This window comes from Barbus barbus, assembly GCF_936440315.1.
Source record: "Barbus barbus genome assembly, chromosome: 27".
NCBI classification, from domain to species: domain Eukaryota; kingdom Metazoa; phylum Chordata; class Actinopteri; order Cypriniformes; family Cyprinidae; genus Barbus; species Barbus barbus.
Window position 1 is genome coordinate 10904115 of NC_136755.1, and position 20886 is coordinate 10925000.

Below are 20886 nucleotides of genomic sequence, written 5' to 3' on the forward strand. Positions count from 1 at the left end.
GCATAACCAGCGGTAACTGTAAGATTAGGGCTGCACTGATAAACCAATTTGTCCTCTGAACATATGTACCGTTTTGTCTTATCTTAGAACATTTTTCCTGATGAAATGTTGTAAATGAAGCCATGCACTTGGCTATAACCAGCTCTAATTTTTCCTTAATTAAGGATCCAATGCCACCATGTGGTTGAAAATAATAATGCAGTCAGTGCTGTCTTTTGATCGTGAATCTTTTAGGCGTGACCCTAAACTGACATGTCTGGGCTATCAGTACAAGATTTAGGCTTCAGCTTTGGAGCGTGAAAAGATGTGAAAATTAAAACATGAAGTTAAACATTGTGTTATTATTTAAATCAAGAGATTGCAGGATTGCTTGTTTCTGAAATTGCCACGGGGCCTATGGATTATTTAATCTACAATGTAAAATAATGCAAAGGTCTCGTATGTCTAGTAATACAACTCATGCTATCCTTCATGTACTGCTGAGCAATTTCTAACCCACTTTGTTCAGACACCAGAACTTTTATTATTTATTGTGCAGTCTTTGCTTCTTTCATAATTGATGCTTGCATAGCCTGCAATGCACTTTATGCACTTTTAGCTGTATTACACCAAGAATTACGATGACGCGTTTGTATTTTATCATCAGCTTCATTGGTGCAGTTAATTTCATTGATCCTGCTGGATATATATTTTTATTTTATTTTATTTTTTATTATTTATTTTTATTAATGAAATCATTAAATATTGCTAAATTTATTTTAATAGGTTCTAAAATATTTTAATTTAATTTAATTTTTATTATTTAAATCATTAAATATTGCTAAATTTATTTTAATAGGTTCTAAAGTATTTGTAATCATTTTAATTAAAAAATAACTAAAATAATATTGACAAATATTGAGATACATGTGATGCACATAAAGGCATCATGCATAAAACAGCCATTTAATCTCAAGGGACCCTCGATAGTGCTGGGAGGGGCACTCTGTTTCCCAGTGCTGCTTTGGCGGTGCTTCTGCCACCATCTCCCCAAATTTATATAAAATTAATTATAAAATACTGTGCAAGTGCGCAGCATATTATATAGCCTATAGGAATCATTTATATCATTATTGTGAATTCCGTTAAGGATGATGGAGCTTTATGCAGTTGATGCAATGATGACAGACACAGCTATTCAGATAAAATAATCCAAAAGAGATAATTCGTGCTTCATGTAGGTTACTGTATCCAATGATACACCAGCGCTTCCAGTAACCACCGTCTTCTGATGTAGTTTACCATATAAAATGAATATAAATCCATGGGAGCTGTGCATGAGTGGGCTGCACCACTGCTGAAAAGGGGGGAGACGCAATTAGTCACCTTGTGCGCTCCTCACCGTTGACAACCTCCTGTACATTAAACCGGGCGCGCGACAGCCTTTCACTTGGAAGTACGCGTGAAGGGACAACAGCAGCCAATCTGATTGAACACACGCACTCTTTCCCTCAGAGCGCCGTTCTGCTGACTCAGTGCCTTATCAGAGCGAACCGGTTCCTCGCCACCGAACAGACCTGAGACGCACCAGTCACCGCAACATCTCCAGCCATGGCCAAAACTGCGATCGGTAAGACAAACCTTCCTTCATTTTGTTCGCTGAGAGATGCACAATAGACCCTGATGCAGGAGAATCAGAGGTCTGTCAGATGAAAAATTATTTTAGATAGGCTAGATTTATAAATCTGCTTTCTCCTTCCACGCATGCTGTTTTATTTTCAAATATGGCTGTGCGTTTTGGGTGCACCTCGGCTGCCTACTCACCTTTGCTTTAAAAATTAGAAAAAGCATTAAATGGTGTTATTATAGTGCATATCTCTTAAAATACAACGAGTCATGCTTTAAAAAGCCTTAAAATGATTTTCTTATGGTGTCAGTGCACCTGCCGGCTCATGCATCTCCAGCATAATGCAGAAGGACCCCACCCAAGATCCAGCTCTGTGTTTCAGCCTTCAGAAAACCCTGTAAAGCCTGGCAATACCTGACTCAGAACAGTTTAAACCTTTTGACATCCTCTAAGCATGATATTTTTATGCTTTTCATAAAATGAGCTAGGTGTGGCTGGTATATTTATTGCCAAACAAAGCTGAAATAGGGTTTGAAATAGCTTATTGTTTTTTTATCAGTGTGGTTATGTTTGTTATAAAGACTATATTTCTTAATTATTGGCAATCATCACAAATTATATAGGTTGGTAATTGGTTTATTGTCAGTGGTTTTTCGCTGATTTGAGAGCATGACTCATTAGCTGGTGGGTTTATTAAAGAATGGCTGCATTTTTATTTGATCTCATTTATAATGGGTATATAAGAATCTATTCTCACACCTTAAATGACATATACAGTCTACCAGCACACGTCACATGTTTATATTTAACCCAATTCATAATTCAATAAAACCTCCTTGCTGATTATACACAAGTTTTTAAGGTGCAATTGTGGGTTTGCGTGTGCATCCTTTCGTTCACACCATATCTAGTGCCGTATGAGAGGCAGACTGCAGTATCAGATGATTGATGTTTTAAATGGAAGTGTGTCAGGGCTCAAGTCGTCTCGCGGGTAAGCATGTCTCAGTGCTGTTGTGATTCTGGATTATGTTGTAGGTGGCCAAACTGGGGCATACCATTGACATGGTGTGCATCAGCTTCATTGCATCTTTGCGAGACGCCTGCAGGGCAGGGCACTGGTGGACTGGAGCTGAATTTCTCTGTTCTTGCTGTCATCTCACTTAGAATGTTAAATCACAACTTGAAGAGACATTTATTTTGTGGAAAACCACTTATGTGCACTTGATCCTGCCATACAATGCAATTACACGGAGCTGTGTCTTTAGGATATTTCATTTCATTTCACAGAACACACAAGAAATGCACTGATTAATGCCTGTGGGAATCCTCCTGCTAATGAGAAAGAACATGTCAGTCAATATAATCAATACACATGGAATATTTATATGGCTTAAAAGAGCCGACAGGAAGACCTTGGTGTGTTTGTCAGCACACACCATTTATACCTCTAAAGTCAACCAGATCAAAATACGAAAATTAGGTCTTAATGTTTTAATAATAAACTCTCTTATTATGACTCAAATGCATTGCTTATTTAATTAGACTCATCATTTAATGATTGGATAATTGGCCACAATATCGTTGTCAGAAATACATAAAAATATATATGTCTTTGTCATATATACTTTACAGATCTCCTAAACATAACCCCAGTTTATCATCTATGGTTACTGGATTACTGAAGACAGTATGACTAATCCAATCAAACTCCATTAATCATTAACCTAACAGGAAGTTCAAATATACATATTCAGCAGTGCTGCACAACAGTGGGGTGTGGCTATTGCTTTTTAATATTAATCATTTTTTTAGGCTTTAATGTCAACTATATGATAAGATATGTATATATATATACATATACATATATATATATGTGTTTGTGTGTGTGTGTGTGTGTGTGTGTGTGTGTGTGTATATATATATACTTAGAAACTAATTTTTGGTTAAAAGTTTCATAAGGACTCAAGCCAGTTTTACTCATTAAAATTAAATGAAGTGGTTTTAGTGTGAACGGATGATATTTACTGAACTTTGAGAGCTCGTGCCCGTGCAGCTGCAGTGGACCGAGCATATGTGTGACAGAGAAAGCGAGAGGTGGGAGGGGCCATTATTGATTTCCAGGGAGGGCATGCTGATGCATTATCAAACAAACCACACAAAGGACTTTTCGCTCGTCCACTGGCCCGTAGAGCCTAATGGCAAATTTTGAGCAATGCACATTTTTATTCTACTTCATATTTATATGAATACATGATAGTATGATGTATTAAGTCATAATCAGTCAAGCACAGAGAATAAGAATTACTTAATGTAAAAATTAATAGTATGTTAAAAATTAATGTGTGTGCTTGTGTGTATATATATATATAAATATATATATAGTGATATTATTTGTATAATATACTATGTATAATATGTTCAGTATGTAAACTAGTGCATGCAAGTATTATATATAAGAATCAGTCACAACAAGAATATTTACTTAATGTAAAATTTTTTAATTAAATGTATATATTATATGTAAAGTTAAGGTCACTGAGTCCAAAATTTTCATCCGAATTTTTAGCACGTTAAAAAATAAATACGACCTCACGTTGTGTCAATCACGTTTACACACTACCCCCGAAATTTTCATCCGTCATAAAAAAATTCGGATCCGGTTCGATTTTCTGTATTTTCTCATCCGTAGGAAAGGATGACGAACACGAAAAAAAAAAAGAAAGAAAAAACTAATATATATATATATACAATTAGATTAAGTGATTTATACAGTTGTGCTTGCATGTAAAAATGAGTGCATACAATTATGATATATAAGAAACAGTTATGCCAAAATACAAATAATTACAATTACTTACTGTAAAACAATGCAATAGTTTATTGTCCTATTACATCAATAATCAATATATTTTTGACCAGTTGCCACAATATCTACATCTCAAGCCAAGGGTGTGGTCTCCAGACAGTGAATACTCTTTTCTAATTACAAACCTGATATTTTCCAGGAGAAGCTCTCGATTAGAGCACACTTTTGCACACATACAGATGCAGTCGTCTGTGTGAGATCCTTTTCACCTGCTCACCAGCCGGCTGACCTGAATTACTTGCTTCAGTGAGCTATCTATCGTCCTTATCTCACTCTGACTAGACAGCAGGAGAGAAATGCTTACCGAGGTCTGGGAACACTCAATATCACAGCACTAAACCTCCATCGCCACCCCCTCAATTTACCGGAAGAAATGGTTTGCTCCAGTAATTACTAATTAAAGCCCCCTACACCAAAATCAGCCAGCCGGAGGGCTTTTAATCCTGGTGGGAGAGAACACAGTGATTCTCTCACTTCTTTCCTTCCCGGGTTTCTCCATCCTCTATTTGTGAGGGATTAATAAACTCGTCAGGGAGTGAGAGGGAGTTGATCAGATTTTTCCAGGCTCCTCTGGGCGGAGAGAGTGAAGAAAGTAGGTTGATGCTGGAAAGCATAATAACAGTTGGAAATCTAGCTGAAAAAACCCCAAGCGTTCACGGTTTGATAACATCAACACAGCGCTGCTGTCAAGACATTGATTTATAACCTTGAATGCACTGACCTTGATAAATGCTGCCTTGTGTGTTCAAGGAAATTCAGATACATTAATATGCTTCATGTAGCATCTGCCATCACTGATGTTTGTATGTTTTCGGCTTGTTTGCACCTAATGCTGAAAAAGAAAAATGATTCTGAAGTTGGGGATGAGGAATGATAGGGGTGGGATCAATGTAGCCGTCATAAACCGCCATCTGGAAATCTGTCTGGCCTTGTGTTTTCTTTGGTCTTGCCGACTCACTCCCCGCACACACAACCTCAGTAGTCGGAGTAAAAATGGATTCCAATAAATAATGTAACACTGAAAGCTGCGCGGTGGGGGATGGTTGAGCTTGTGGTGAACATTGTCTTGTAGGAAACCAGAGCATGTGAGGACACGGCTGCTGGATTTTCCTTAGAATGATCTAAAGAAAACATAGTGCTGTTAAGGCTTGCTTGCTTTATTGATTTATTGATTTTTTTGGGGGGGGGACTCTGTGATCCCCCACCCAACCTCTTAGCCAAACCAGGGACCCTCTATTATTTTCTCAGTTATAAAATATTAAAGCTTTAATTTAAAATAATATCAAACATAAAATATATATATATATATATATATATATATATATATATATATATATATATATATATATATATATATATATATATATATATATATATAATTTACACACAGGACACTAACACACACGCATGTATGTTTGTATATACTGTATATGTATTTGTTTATGTAATATATTAGTTTTATAAAGTCAGTGGACCACCTGGTTGAAAACCTTGTAGATGATTTGGTATTTTCTGCAATGCAATTTTAAATAATCATTTATACAATGACTATTAAAATGTGACTTTTTTTCTCAGAAATACAATACAGTAGTTTTCAGTAGTAACATTATATCTATCTATCGATGTATCAATCTATCTATAGTATGTTGGTTAATTTATATGTATAATAGTAATAATATGTTTTAATATGTATTTTAATTTTTGTATTTTAATAATGTAATATTTTTTAATATTGAAAAAAATTATAAACAATATAAACATTTCTAAAATCACACACACACACACACACACACACACACACACACACACACACACACACACACAATGTATATATATATAATGACATGTATACAATGTATGGATGTATACATACATATACACAAACACATTATATTATGTAATATTTGCATACATTTCTATATATATATATATATACAGTATATATTGCTAAATTATTCTTTAGCTTCATATTTTTCTCAGTACTTATTCTACTAAAATATTTGTTTTTTATATTAGTCTCACAACTTACTCTAATAAAATTTTATATTTGATATTAGTCAGTGTACCTCTGGTTGAAAACCTAGATGATTTGGGTTATTTTCTGCAACATTAACGATGCAGTTTCGAATAATCATTCATAAAACAGTGAGAGAGAATCTGGGTCAATTATTTTGTTTGATGTGTCTCCCTGCAGCATACAAAGAGAAGATGAAGGAGCTCTCCCTCGTCTCCCTCATCTGCTCCTGTCTCTACCCAGAGGCACGCAAGAACATCATGGGCGAGTTTGAAGGTAGGAAATTAAAATATAATACCGGTACTGAGAAGCAGTGTAGAAGGAATTTACAATAATGTGCTGTGCTTTATAGTGCTCATTCTGTCTGATCTTCATCTTATAACTTTTTATTGGCCTGTATGTGTACCAGCAATACTACACATTTATTATCGTAAGCGCTAATATAGATCAATAAATGTCTGATAGACGTTCAGGATAGCTGTATAACAAAGTTATACGAGCTCATTTCATGAGCAGAAGGCAGTTGGTGCATTTTATTGCGTGGATCCGGATGCTCATACCTCACCAATGTGTAGAGCAATATTTGCTGCTTGACATACTGCAGTTTCTACACAGCATTTATTTAATTTTATGTCTTGTGTGTTTAGACATGGAGGTTAAACCCATTAACAAGCGGGCTTCTGGCCAGGCCTTTGAGGTTATCCTCAAGCCACCCTCTCCCGTGGCTGACGGCTCCTACAGCATCACTACACCTCCCAAAAAGAGAGACATGTCCCTGGAAGACATCCAGAAGAAGCTGGAGGCAGCAGAGGACAGGAGGAGAGTGAGTTACCCATTCATTTGTATTATATGTCCATGTAGCTTATGTTTGATGTTTGCTATTTCTTTTATTTATTTAATGCCCTTACATTGATAAACAGATGATTCCTATGACTCTGCCCCACTCTTCCTCTCCAGTCCCAGGAGGCTCAAGTCCTGAGGGCCCTGGCTGAGAAACGTGAGCACGAGCGGGACGTCCTGCTGAAAGCCATGGAGGAGAACAGCAACTTCAGCAGGATGGCGGAAGAGAAACTCATCACGAAGATGGAGCAGATCAAGGAGAACCGTGACGCCCACATTGCAGCCTTGCTGGAACGACTGCATGAGAAGGTACTTACACATGATCATGACATGATTTCAATATGCTGACTTGTTGCTCATGAAACATTTCTTATTATTATCAATGTTGAAAACAGTTGTGATGTTTAATATTTTATGTGTTTAATATTTTATTTGGATTTAGCATTTAGGCTTAATAATATGAATAATAATAAAAAAAACACAAGTATTAAAATTAAATGCATAATATATCCCACACTATTTTTATGCTACCAACATGTACAATACCACCGATTTTAACTGTAACTGTGAAAAGTTATCTGACATTGTGATTTTTACAGGATAGAAGATAAAAGAAGCCAAAAATCATGGCAATCTTTTTATTCAATCAATAAATAAATCAATAAAAATCTAATCTGATTTTCTGTCACAAGAAGGCGCTACAGCACAATAAAAACATTTCATTGTGACCTACACAAGAGTGCTGCAAAAGGCATTTTAAAATACGAATGTTGTTCATTTTAATCAGCTGTAAACTGTAATGTTTATGTTAATCAATTTACTGTATTACTTCTCTATGTGCTTTCAGGAGAAGCACGCTCAGGAGGTGCGCAGAAACAAAGAGCTGATGGAAGAGTTGACAGCATGAGCACATCTCTCTACACCCACTGTCCCATCACCCCACACCACCCCCTCCCCATACCTGCCTCTGGCACCCCACCCCCTGCCCTGCCCCGCCCCGCCCCGCCCTGCCCTGCTCAGATGAAGGGAATCGACCTTGCCCCCCTCACCAACAGCATCCTCCCCGATATAGTCCAGAAGACAAAAGGAACACCATTACTCCAGAAAAAAAAGAAATGTTTTTGATTCATTCGAAACCAGTCAAAGTGGGTGTGGTTTTTTGTAAATACTTCCTATTTGTTTTATATGAGATGATGAAAAGTATTGCGGTGTGCCATTTTATAAGTTTCTCTCTGTATCTTTCTCTTTTAGTGGATGTACTCGTTTCCTCTCTCGCTCTCTCTCTATCAGATCTGCTACAGTTTCTCTTGTACCAGGCATTGGTGTTTGTGAGTTTGCTGGCTAGCAATGTCTTCTCTAAACCCAACGATCATTTTAGTGTCTCTATGTCCATGTGGAGAGAGTAAAAGCTGCCACAGTACAGTAAACACAGCTCTAACCGGTCATTATCATAGCATTTACAACAATCTCTAATTCTTACTTCATACATTCATCACAACACACACACACACGCATCCAGTCAGCTTGATTTAGTAAAAAATGACACGTTGCTTAAGAGAAGCTGCGGTTTGAGCCATGCCGAAGTCATGTGACATCTCTCGACCTGTGTTTGACCATAGTCTGGGTTGCATTTTTGCTGACGATGTAACATCAAGTTAGCCTTAAATTCTTGAGAATCGCTTGAAGTTCTCAATTCTGATTCTTCAAAGATTTAGGGGATTTCACAGGGGATTTCGGGTGATAAAAATGGATGCCATGTGTAATGTGTGTGTGTGTGTGTGTTAAGAGCAGTGTGGGTGGAATGGTGTTACCCTGTGCCATTGCTCTTGTGTAAGTAGCTTTAATGTCACAAACCTGCCCACCCTCATCTTTCTCTTCCAGCTGTGCATTTTATTCCCTTCACACATGTAACTTTGGGAGCATAAGCTGTGGTGAATAAAGGCTTGGGGTTCTTGGAATGAGGGTATCTGTCTTTGGCTCTGTTTTTATTTCATACAACATACATTAACATAAACAGAATTCCACAAATTTAACAGCTACTGTAGGCCACAGAAGCAAGAGTAATGTCCTAGTTTACCAACAGATGGCAATACATGACTTTGCAAGATAACATGAATAATTTTAATAAACTATATTCCCATTGTATGGTAATTTATTCATAGAATACCTTTAAGACCTACTATTACTATAACCTAATTTGCTTTCATAACGTCCAGTATGCAGTATTGCTTAATGTATTATGTATCTCGTAAAGCAACGTGTTCGACTTGACCTTCCATTTGATGGATGGTGTAATAAATTAACAAGATGCAGCAACGTTTGTTTTACATTTTTGATGACTCGTTATTGACTTTCAAAAGCTGACATTTTACCTAAAATGAGAATAAAAGCAACATAAACATGTAACCCGACGAGGTCACGTGATAATGATATGATATAATATAGCCTAGGCTACTTTAAACACTTATCGAATAATTAGCCTACTTATTTATATATTAAATATAAGGCAGTATACAGTTAGTACACAAGGTCTTATTGATAACGCAGTAGTTTAGTAGTTTGTTCAGAATAACTGTATATGCACAGCATACTGTCTTTTTTTTCTTTTTAAAACGTAGTATAGCCTATGAAACAGTACTGGCTGCAATATGCAAATATATGCATGCAATATAAGCATTGTCAGTGCTTGACCTAATTATGTGACAATACATGTTTAATTCAGCAAGTGGCATCCAGCCATCATTTTGCAACCGGTTTAAAAAAATTCAATCAGATTTAAAATTTGTGAATTATTTGTAGACCATTCATTAAGCGTGTTGGATTTTGGGATGCCTAGCACAGTATGCTCCATTACATACTGTATGTTTTGACAAATGTAGTAGGTCATCCACTATTTTATGCATGCATTTAAATTTGCATACTGCATAAGTAGTTTGAGTATGCTATTCCAAACCAGCCATTACTGCTACATTATCTACTTAATATTCCAGCTTTAGGAAATCCAACCATCACCTCTGGGGTGAATGAGGGGAAAAACATGCGAAAAAAGCCTCTAAAATAGATTTAACGGTAGCTAGAGAAATAAAGAGTGTGTTGGCAGAGTGCTGTGTGTAGGTGGGAATCTGTTTTACAGCTTTGGTTGGCAGTCACAGTACCCGTGGTGGCGTGGGAGTGCACCACACCAGGAGCTCAGTGAGATGCTGTGATTGCTTTGGGACAAAGCTGCACTGTGCAGCCCTTTCCTCCCACTTTTCCATCTCTCTCGTTCCTTCTCTTCTCTCTCTGTACCTCTCTCTTTCCTCCCTGTGCAGTCCAGGCCAGCCAGGCTGCCATTGTCCAGGATATCCCTTGGCTGTTAATGGCTTCCTGGATACATAGAGAGGCCACAGAGAGGCCCCTGGGCCGTGTTTGATATCAGTTCAAAACGCACGCACACAGGCACTGGTTCAAGCCCTATAGAAATGTGCAGCGCCTCATCTTGCTGGCATGAAAGGAACTATTCATCCCCAAAGCATTAAATCACATGTAAGGCTTATTTATGTATATCCACCTGTGAAGAGCAAGGCTGACTGGAACATTTCAAACACGCCGACAATTTTGGACGAAAAAATTATGAATGTAGTTTTCTTTGACTGTTTACGTATAAAGTTCTCAGACTGTGGATTTGCCCTGACAATATTTTAATTCAGATGTCTGTAAATATGTTCATGTTGTAACAAAAAAATATGTGATCATTTTGATTGGGATTGCACCAGTTTCACATTTTTATCTGATACCAATAAGCAGATAATAATTTTCATGTAATGACCAATAATTAAAAATGGACAAATATTAAAGTTATAATTAATTAATTAATTATATCATTAAATTGAATGAATGTCAAATAAATAAAAAATAAACAACAAAAAAACTAAAACTAATCATTTTAAATGCTACAGCTGAGCATTTAAAATGATTTATGAATCACAGCATTAAAATGTACAGTATGAAAAATAGATATTCATTTTGAGATTTGTCAGAAATGCACCAATTTTAAATTTCTGACTGATACCAGTAAGCTGATAATATTTTTTTATTTAATGGCCAATAATAATAAAACAAAAAAAGAAAAAAAAAGCTAATATTAAAATTATATTATAATAATGAATTTTAAAATTAAACTATTTTTTTAAATCTAAATAAATGTAAAATAATTTTTTTAAATAAAGCACTAAGCTAAAACCAATCACTGATGGTTAAATGGTTAATTTATGAATTTTAAATGTAAATAAAATGCTGAATATTTATGCAAAACATTGTAATGTACAGTAAGTTGTTTTTTTATCGTTAGATTGGTTACAAATTACAATTAATATTTTAAATAATTGTTAAATCTCTAATATCGACTAAGTGTTATGGTACCAGTATATTCGCATTTGTAATTTTGAATCATTGACAATGTCAAAAATGAAAACAGGACATGAATACACAAGTCCAGTTTTATTAGCTACACATGTCATTTTATTACAGGAAAGTCACACAGGTTAGTGAGGGACAGGCACAGTACCACACCATCTCTTCCAGTACTATCTATTCCCCTAGTCTTATCTGATTTGCCAGTGCAAATTCCCTATTACCACAAAACAATCTGGTTTTTCAAAAGACTCCTCAAGTACAGTTAACTAAGAGAGAGAGAGAGAGAGAGATGATTTAGTGCATGAAGAGGGAACATATGCACGTGAGCAAACAACTCTGCTACGAACAAACCCAAGAATGCCTTTGCTACAATTAAATTACTGCAGTTCTGATAGATTGTCTATCTAGATTGTCTCTGTAAAGGTTTAACAGTGGTCTGTCCCTGCAAACAACAAATTCATAACATTTTAATCAAATAAACACACACCGCAGGTCACTGACCAAAATGACATAAAATCTTTATAAAAATAAAGTACTCATCAAGTTCAGCTGAGGAATACAGATTCAGTTGCATATGTTTCATATACATTTGCAGAGGGACAATTACAAAACATCACTGTCAAGTTCATTGCATAGTATTTCAATTTCATGGAAAATCTGAACAAATTTCCTCAAAAAAATAAGTCAAATCCTGCCTGTCATTCTAAAGGAGACGATTTAGGATGCAAATATATGTTTCATGTGATTAGAGCACTTCTATTCTATCTTTAGCATAATTAAAGGGATAGTTCACCCCAAAAAAAGAAAGTTCTGTCATTTTCTTACCATAATGTCATTCCTATATTCCTGTAATTCTTCTCTGGAAGATAAAAGAAGATATTTTAAAGATTGTTAGTAACCAAAATTCAATGGCATCCAAAACTGTTTGGTTACCAACATTCATCAAAATATCTTCTTTTTATCTTCCACAGACGAAAGACAACATGAGGGTCACTAAATGATGACAGAATTTTAATTTTTGGTAGAACTGTCCCTTTAAATGGACATCTGGTTTGAGTTTAACTCCTTAAATACCCATTCAGTGATGCATCTCATCTGCTTTTGCTTCAGTCTCTCTCTCTCTCTCTCTCTCTCTATTAATATACCTTTCTCCACTGAGGGACAAAAGAACTAGATTTGCTCAGAACTCATCTCCAGAACTCATCTCTGCTCAACCTGAGTCAGGATAGCTTTAAAAGACAGGGTAACTGGAATAAGTACATCAGATCTGTATTCGCTTTTTCCCTTTGTACAAGTCTGCGGTTCTGTCCATCTCTTCAAAATAGTCAGATGTTACAGAAAAAGTCATTTCTAACTGACTGTCTGTCCACACCGTTGATGTTTTTAAGTTCAGAAGGCCCCTATTTCCATGCTCCAAGGCCTGTAGGGCTTCCCCAGGCTGCTGGAGGGAGTCGCAGGGCCCAGCGAGCTCGGAGACAGCAGAGGAAATGCACTCAACGGGAAGGGAAACGCAGACAGGCTCGAAAGTGACGTCAGGAGGGGTGGAGAAAGCTTGGATGAAGTAGGTGGTGTGAGCCCAGGGGGCAGGGAGGAACTGGGCGGCACCCGCAGCGGTCCTGTCTGCCCTGCCTCAGTAATCACCGTGCCATTCAGCCTGCTGGGGGCGTGCGGCTCTGTGGAGGGGGCGGATGGAGATGAGGAGGAGGGAGATGAAGAACTTGAGGATGGAGGGCTGCTGGTGCTGCGTGGCTGCTGTAGGAGGAGGTGGTGAGCCAGGTGTCCGGGCGGCGTCCCGAACGCAGAGCCCCACGCCAAGTGGCCCAAACCCAAATGAGCTTCTCTCTGGGAGGCGTAACTGTTCAGGTGCGAAACCAGGCGGATGCGGAGGGGGTCGGTGTTGTCCAGGCCCTCGATGATACTGAGGTAACGCGCCGTCTCCGCCAGGCATTCGCGGAAACCCAGGCCGCGGTAATCTATAGCCAGCGCGTGGGCATCAAAGTAACCTGTGTGAGAGAGAACGAGCTCTGGTGAGCATTCTGATCTGATAATGATTACAGCTTATGACAGGAAACACTGCAGTTCACACTGGGAGTGGCTGAGAGTGAAACTGAAATCAAGCTAGATAAACTGAGATTAAAAGACACTTTACACGTCTAGTTCGTCCTGTTTCGTGTCGTGCAGTGGTTGGTAATTATTTTCACATGGGAATTACCTTGAGCAGATTCCCAAACATTGGTTGATCTCATAATGCAAGGTTGCATTAAATTAGATTTTTTTTGTTAAGATTTTATAATAACTTGTATTATTCATAAATCATTAGAAAATATTATAATGCCTAAAAAAGCATCAATGTACGTTAAAGTAGTGAAACATTTAAAAAAGCTGTAATACAGTTGTAATATGTAACATAAAAAGTTGTAATATTAATACAAAGCTGCATATATATTAATGCTTATTAACCAAATTTAGACTCAAAGTGTTTTTTCTTTAAAATAAGTGCTAGTTATAAGAATCTTACCTTTTCCCCCAGCTGCATGAAGCATCTTTAAATGATCAACGGTCATCTGTAAAATTTCTGCTTTCTCTAGTTTGGCAGAGCCCTGAGAACAAGAACAAATGTGTTGATGAGTTAAGAGGTAAGACTATATATCATCCACAGGGCTCAATGACAAATAAGAAAGTTTGTGATGATAAAGAGGAAGTTTTTTTTTTTAATTGATCCATTTCAAAAACTCGTGTGCCATGTTCTTATTTTGAACATGTTCTTATCTTATAACGTTTATGCCAAAAATGCCATAAAGTGGTCCCAATCGAATATAAAGTACACAAATGTTTTCCTTTCACCTTGAATATGCATTTACAACATTTTCTAATCATTAAATTCTGAAGAGTTTTTGCAAAACCCAAGATTGTGATATCTTGAGGGTTGAGTCCTCTTTGTTACATGGTTTTCTTGTCACATGACAACAAAATGGCTTTCTGCATGTTGGTTGTGCCACACTTAAGTTTTATTTAAACTTTTTTTATATAATACTATTTCTAAACAAAATTGCTTTACTGTTTTTATGAAATACTAATACAGGATTGAGCCAAACTAATGCCAGCATTCCCTTTTCCAAGAAGTTCAGCCATAATGAGACTTTAAAAAAAAACTATTCTAGACATTTACAGTAGCTAGACATCTGATCGTGAGATGTGAGTCAGGTGCAGTGATTGACCCTCACCTGTTTCTCAAACGCGCTGGGCACCAGCCTGCGCAGCTCAGACAGACTGTTATTAATCCGGTCCCTGCGGCGCTTCTCGATTATCTGTTCAAACCGATTGTGAAATCAGTCAGTCATTTGTTCAAACAGTAGGCTACAGTCATTTGTTCAGCATTACAGGTGAAGTTTTCAGGGTTTTGCAACGATGAAAAATGCTCTTACCCCTCTGCGACGTTTTCTCGCTTGCACTTGAGAGGTTGTGGATGGAGACATTGAACCAAGTGGAGAATTCACACCGCTTTAAAAACAAAATATGCATTCAAAATAAATACGAACACAGTAAATATTATATTCATTATGAAACATGATACTGACCAACATCTAAACGAAACGATTTCCTAGATAATATTCCATACAATTCCGTTGATTTGACATTATAATCTTAATTTTGTGAGCGATACAATTTAAATGCGCGCACATTTAATTGTATGGTTATTTTCTTCTCCAATTTGTTGCAAGTTCAACGTTTCATCACTCAAAAAAGCAAAACACCCCTAAATAAATAAATGACAGCTAACTTACGCATTTTCGTCAGCACTCTCCTTCTCCACTTCGATATTCTCATCGAGCTCGCTGTCCGAGGAGCTAAAATCGTGATTTCTCTTCATTTTTCGATAATCTTACAGAGCGTGTGTCAGCTGAGACAGAAGTTCATCCGTATGAACCGACAAGCTTTCCCACGGTATCATTTTAACGCCGCAGCTCGCCAGTAGAGGCGTGGCTAAGCGCGTGGAGAGCCAATCAACGAACAAGTCTGAGATTGAGTGGCATGTCGGTTGTCAACGTCCCAGTTTAGCCCCGCCCCTCTTTTTGAATATGCTTAAGAAAGGGCCAATAGAAAGTTCGTCCGTGAGTGCGGAGCTCCGCCCCGGGTTCCGCCGGCGCTTGTGTTGTCTAGCCCAGCTAAAGGAGTGGTTGGCCGGCTGTCAGCACGCGCTGGCCGTGGGAAAGTTTCTTAGCAGAGCGCTGATAACCAATCAGGGGCGACGGCCGTCTCCGGCGCTGGAATGAATGGGGCAATTGGTTGGGGCGACGGGCGGTCTGCGAGTGAGCGTGTGAACCTGTAATCTAATACTAACTCATCCGAAGTAGTGCAGTGTGTACGAGGAAGCCACCAAATCTAAATGTAGTCCATGAAGCTCAAACATGTACCTTCTTTGACGGCATTAACAAGTACACAGCAGTAAACACAGCAACATTTTTCATTTGCATTAAGCACGTAAAATACATTTTATTTTATATTTTAATTGAATAATTATTGTTTACTCATAATATTGTTGAAGTTATAGTTAGATTAGTTATAATATTATATATTATACATATATAATAACATTTTGAACAAACATATTAGCATAAAAAAGTAAATTAAAATGAATATAAAAATACATGTACAATATAAATTCATAAAAATACAAGAATTCAAAAAGTTAATATGCTAAATTCCATCTAAAACTATTAAAAACAGATTTTTAAAACGCTTGAATAATTTATAGGCTATACACACTCCAGCATATAGTACACATATGAGGTAACGCGCCTGTTACAACAGAAATACTATATAAATTAATATAAATAAACAGCATAAATTCATAAAATACAAACCTTAATAAAACATAATTCAAAATGTAAATATGCCATATTCCATCTAAAATATATATATTTTTCTAATTCTTGTATAATTATTGTATATTGAGCTTTTATGACCTAATTTTCTATTTTCATTTATATGCATTTTAACCTAAACGTTTAATACAAATTTTGAAATATAAAAATATAAAAACATATAACCTCATAACACATATATCAATCTATGTTTTAATTAATTTCAGTATCAGTTCAAGTCTTCTGTATTTTTGTAAATAACAAATATCTGTAGCATTAATTACATTATTCTGTCAGTCAAGAACTAGTAAGTATGCACACCTGTAAACTAAATTACAAGTTACTAAATAACATATTTCACACATTGAAACAAACATGAAAACCATCATATATTGATTCCTATTGACAGAGGCTGCAAGCACAAGAGCTTCTTATCAACAGAACAGAGCTAGTAGACGCTGATGTGTGCTGCTGGCCGATACGCTGCAGCTGGATCCTTATCAGCCCATGCATATCACGTTTAATTGTCATCAGTTCTGCATACATGAATGAGAGGAAGCTCTTTGGCTGATTTCATGTTGTTATTGCTACCAGCTTCGGCTCGACGGCATGGATGCATTTCCTCGTGTTTGCCTCCGACAGGGGTGGCAGCGGTGTGGATGGCGGGCCGTTGTGTTTGTACGCGCGCATGTGTGTTTTTCTATGTGCTTAGGGTGGCTCTTTTTGCCGCTGTAACTCAAGTTCGCAGAGGTTTCCCACGCTGTTATTTTCTACTGACGTTCGTCTTTGTTCTTGCGTCTCATCACATGTTGTGATTAGTGCTCCCTTTTGAAGGTGTGGGCCCACAACACAACAGTATTTCCCCCCACAAAGCATGCCAGAGCCTTCTCATTCCAAGCTTGAGGTTTTTGCTTCTCCGAGTGGGTCTCCATGTCGCCATGTTTTCATTTCAGACTCTTTATGTCCATGCCAAGAAGCCTAGTCTACCCACAAGGAGGGCAGACGATGGTTTAAAATGGACATGCTGCTTTTTAGAAGTTATGTCTCGGCCTATTTGGATCTCATATATCAGCAGCAGTGTTTCTGTTGCATCACGAGGATCAAAAAAGCTTCTTTTAACATGCACAAAGAGGGCAACAGATCTCTGATTGCATCTCTGAAGGCTGTCTGGCCACCGCTGCCTCACGCTGCACCATGGCGTTGTGCGTTTCGCACAGACAGATGTTCAGGTCCCTGAAACAATGTGTTAAACAATCCTGTCCTCCTCAGGAGGAGCAGCAGGCGGACATGTTATTGTTTATAAATAGCTATGCATTGAATCCACACAGAAAAGGAAGAGCGGCTTTGTTTCTTTCACTGAGAGAGGAAGTGGGGCTTAATTCTCTGAGATACATGTGACACCTTGCATTGTGCCATTCCGGCATGTTTGTGGGAGTGTGTCTGTGTGTCTTTATACACATAGAGACGGATTATACTCTTATCCGAGTGGTCCGGATTCTTTTGAAGTCGCCCAACTTTGACCCACGAGCGCTGCAAGAGCTTTCTTCTTCCATTTCCAGTAAAATTACACAACTGTGTGCTGCTAAAGTGTGTTTTTACGGAAGAGGAAAGGTTGTAATGATGATCTTTCGGATGTCTCCTCCCATATTTGTGTCCTTTTCTCCAATGGCCTTGCATTATCCCAGCTACACCCTGCCGACGTCTGTCTATTCAAAGCTTTAAGCGGTTTCTCCCTTATTGTTTTCCTTAAGAATTGGAACAAGGATGCTTTGATGGCTATTGTAAGCTTAAGGCTGGAATACATGACTTTTGCTCAGATTTACAGTCTTTGGAAGTTGACAAAAGTCAGTCAGTCAAAGTCGACAGATTTTGCATAAAATCTGGTAGTGTATAATGGACCCAAGGCTCAAATTTTCTAGCTTCAGTCTGAATTATCAAACATGTTTGGTATTTTGGGCAATTTTAGAACACTTGTGGATTTTATTTGTCGTGCACCTCCTTGCAACATGGCGCATGTTTCTGCGTGAGTTTGTTGTATTTGAAACAACTTAAAAGTCAGTCTTGTAGTGTATTCTTGCCTTCAGCTATTTTTCTAGGCAGAGATTTTGAGTTATTAACAGCTGTTAAATTCTAATGTCATTTTTAGGTGTACAGTGAAATATTTTTGATGGATTCTTGGGTCGTTAATATGAGGTTGATATTGGCGCGCACACATAAGACGCAGTTGCTCATAATTAGGTGTTTTAAGTATTGGAGTGACTCGAGGTGGGTGGTCATCCACATGAACACACGGGACTGTGGTCATGGAGGAAAGGGTCTCTGAACTCTGCTGCTTTCATCTCCTCCTGTCTGCATAGTTAGTGGTGTGTGTGGGGTGAGTGTGTATGTGTGTGTAAGTAAGAAATAGCAAAGCTTCGACAGACAGATTGTGAAATGCAGCAGAGTTTAAAATACCATTCAAAGATTTGGGGTCTGTAACTTTTTTTTATATGTTTATTTAGCAAGGATCATTCAGTTGATCAAATGGGACAGTAAAGACATTTATAAAAGGTTTTTGTTTCAAATTCTGTTCTTTGGAACTTTTTATTCATCAAAGAATAATAATAAAAATAATGTATCATGGTTTTCACAAAAATTATTAACCTGCTGTTTTCAACTCTGATAATAATATGAAAAGTTTATAAAGCACCAAATCAGCATATTAGAATGATTTCTGAAGGATCATGTGACACTGAAGACTGGAGTAATGATCAGTGGTGGGGGTAACGCATTACAAGTAACGCGAGTTACATAATCAGATTACTTTTTTCAAGTAACTAGTAAAGTAACGCATTACTTTTTAATTTAATTTAATTCAAAAAAGTAACGCCAGTTACTTTGTTTACCCATTTATTGACTGACAAGTCTCCTGTCTCCATGTTGGGAGAAATCGGAATTACAGAGGCGTTGTGTGCACTGTCTGAACATGATGTTACTGTAGTTCTAGACTAAATGTCAACATGTATTAATTCATCCCACTCTCAAAAAAACTGCTTTAGTATTCATCAAAATGAATTAAAACAGTGAAATACAAACTCAGAATATGGCATAAACCTGCAATAATTAAATAAATATGTTAAATAACACAAATGTATCTAATCCTACATAATTGCTTCTCGAAAACAAATAAAGGCTTTCTGAGTCTCCTGTATCTCTGATTTTTCTGTTGATAACAAGATACTCGTAATTAGTAAAGATTCTCTTTGAGATTCTGAAGTGATCTCAACAATATCACAAAAGCAAGATACAAAAGTCAACATGATTTAAAGATTTCAGTTTGAACTCCAAAATGTCTCCTCATTTTCCAACACCAAATTATGTGTGCCGTGCTGTTCATATTAATTTTATAACTCTACACTCCTGCTGTGGATTTTTAGCATTACTGATTAGTCTATGTGGGTACATGAGACAAAAAAAGCTTGGGAAACACCAGTTTAGGTGTCAGGTCCCACCAGACAAATTCAAACACATGTATCCGGGCTAGCAGACACACACACAAACAGACCCGCACACACACAGCCACAGTACTTCTCACTTATAGTTTCTAATTTGATAAAGTTAGCAGTGATCAAAACATGCGAGTAGTTGACCTTTGGCCTGACAATATGGCAGCATATTGGCCTTTGTGCGAGCAGCCTGGGAGAGCGCCGCCCCGTGACCTGCGTAATGCAGGGGGTCAGAGGGCAGGCTGGTTGACAGCAGTATGAGCTGGGACCTCTAGGGCCTGCCTGAGCTGTGAAATCAATCTCTCAGGGCCAGCAGCAGGGCAACAGACACAACCGGAAAAAGCCCCATGCAGCGGACCGGCCCGCCACCCGTCTCTGTCTGTCTGGAACTACAGAGGGAGTGAAACCTGACAGGGGAAAGGATGATAGGGAGGAGTAATCACAGACAGGACATGCACAAGTGAAGCTAAGATAATAGGTGGATGAGAATACGGTATGTAGTATGAATGAAGAAATACAGGTAGACTGTATTATTTTAAACATATTTTACCAATACAAAAGGAATAAGAAATAATGTTTTACTTAAATAAGCTTATTAATTTTTTATGTATTTATTTTTATTAAACAATAAATACATTATAAAACATCCCAATAACCATAATGAAAAAAAAATCAATATTGTAATGCATGAAAAAAATGCATGAAATAATGATTAAAGGCAAAACATATATATATATAATTTAAATGAATATATATATATATATATATATATATATATATATATAAACACAAATATAATAAAATAAAATAAACAT

The 20886-nt window shown here is 37.3% G+C and overlaps 2 protein-coding genes across 2 annotated transcripts; one reads left to right on the plus strand and one right to left on the minus strand.

The window, feature by feature from the left end:
• The first annotated feature begins 1359 nt into the window (after nucleotides 1-1359).
• LOC306847146 (stathmin-2-like) lies at nucleotides 1360-8430 on the plus strand. The gene is made up of 5 exons (XM_079380946.1): nucleotides 1360-1609; nucleotides 6667-6762; nucleotides 7134-7309; nucleotides 7444-7635; nucleotides 8174-8430. The coding sequence occupies exons 1-5, from the start codon at nucleotides 1591-1593 to the stop codon at nucleotides 8231-8233; spliced, it is 543 nt and encodes a 180-aa protein (XP_079237072.1). The 5' UTR covers nucleotides 1360-1590; the 3' UTR covers nucleotides 8234-8430.
• A 3357-nt stretch (nucleotides 8431-11787) lies between these two features.
• Nucleotides 11788-15647, minus strand: LOC306846924 (hairy/enhancer-of-split related with YRPW motif protein 1). Its single transcript, XM_079380628.1, has 5 exons — nucleotides 15507-15647; nucleotides 15147-15222; nucleotides 14946-15029; nucleotides 14240-14321; nucleotides 11788-13724 (listed from the first exon to the last, which is right to left on the minus strand). The coding sequence occupies exons 1-5, from the start codon at nucleotides 15590-15592 to the stop codon at nucleotides 13111-13113; spliced, it is 942 nt and encodes a 313-aa protein (XP_079236754.1). The 5' UTR covers nucleotides 15593-15647; the 3' UTR covers nucleotides 11788-13110.
• Nucleotides 15648-20886: the final 5239 nt, after the last annotated feature.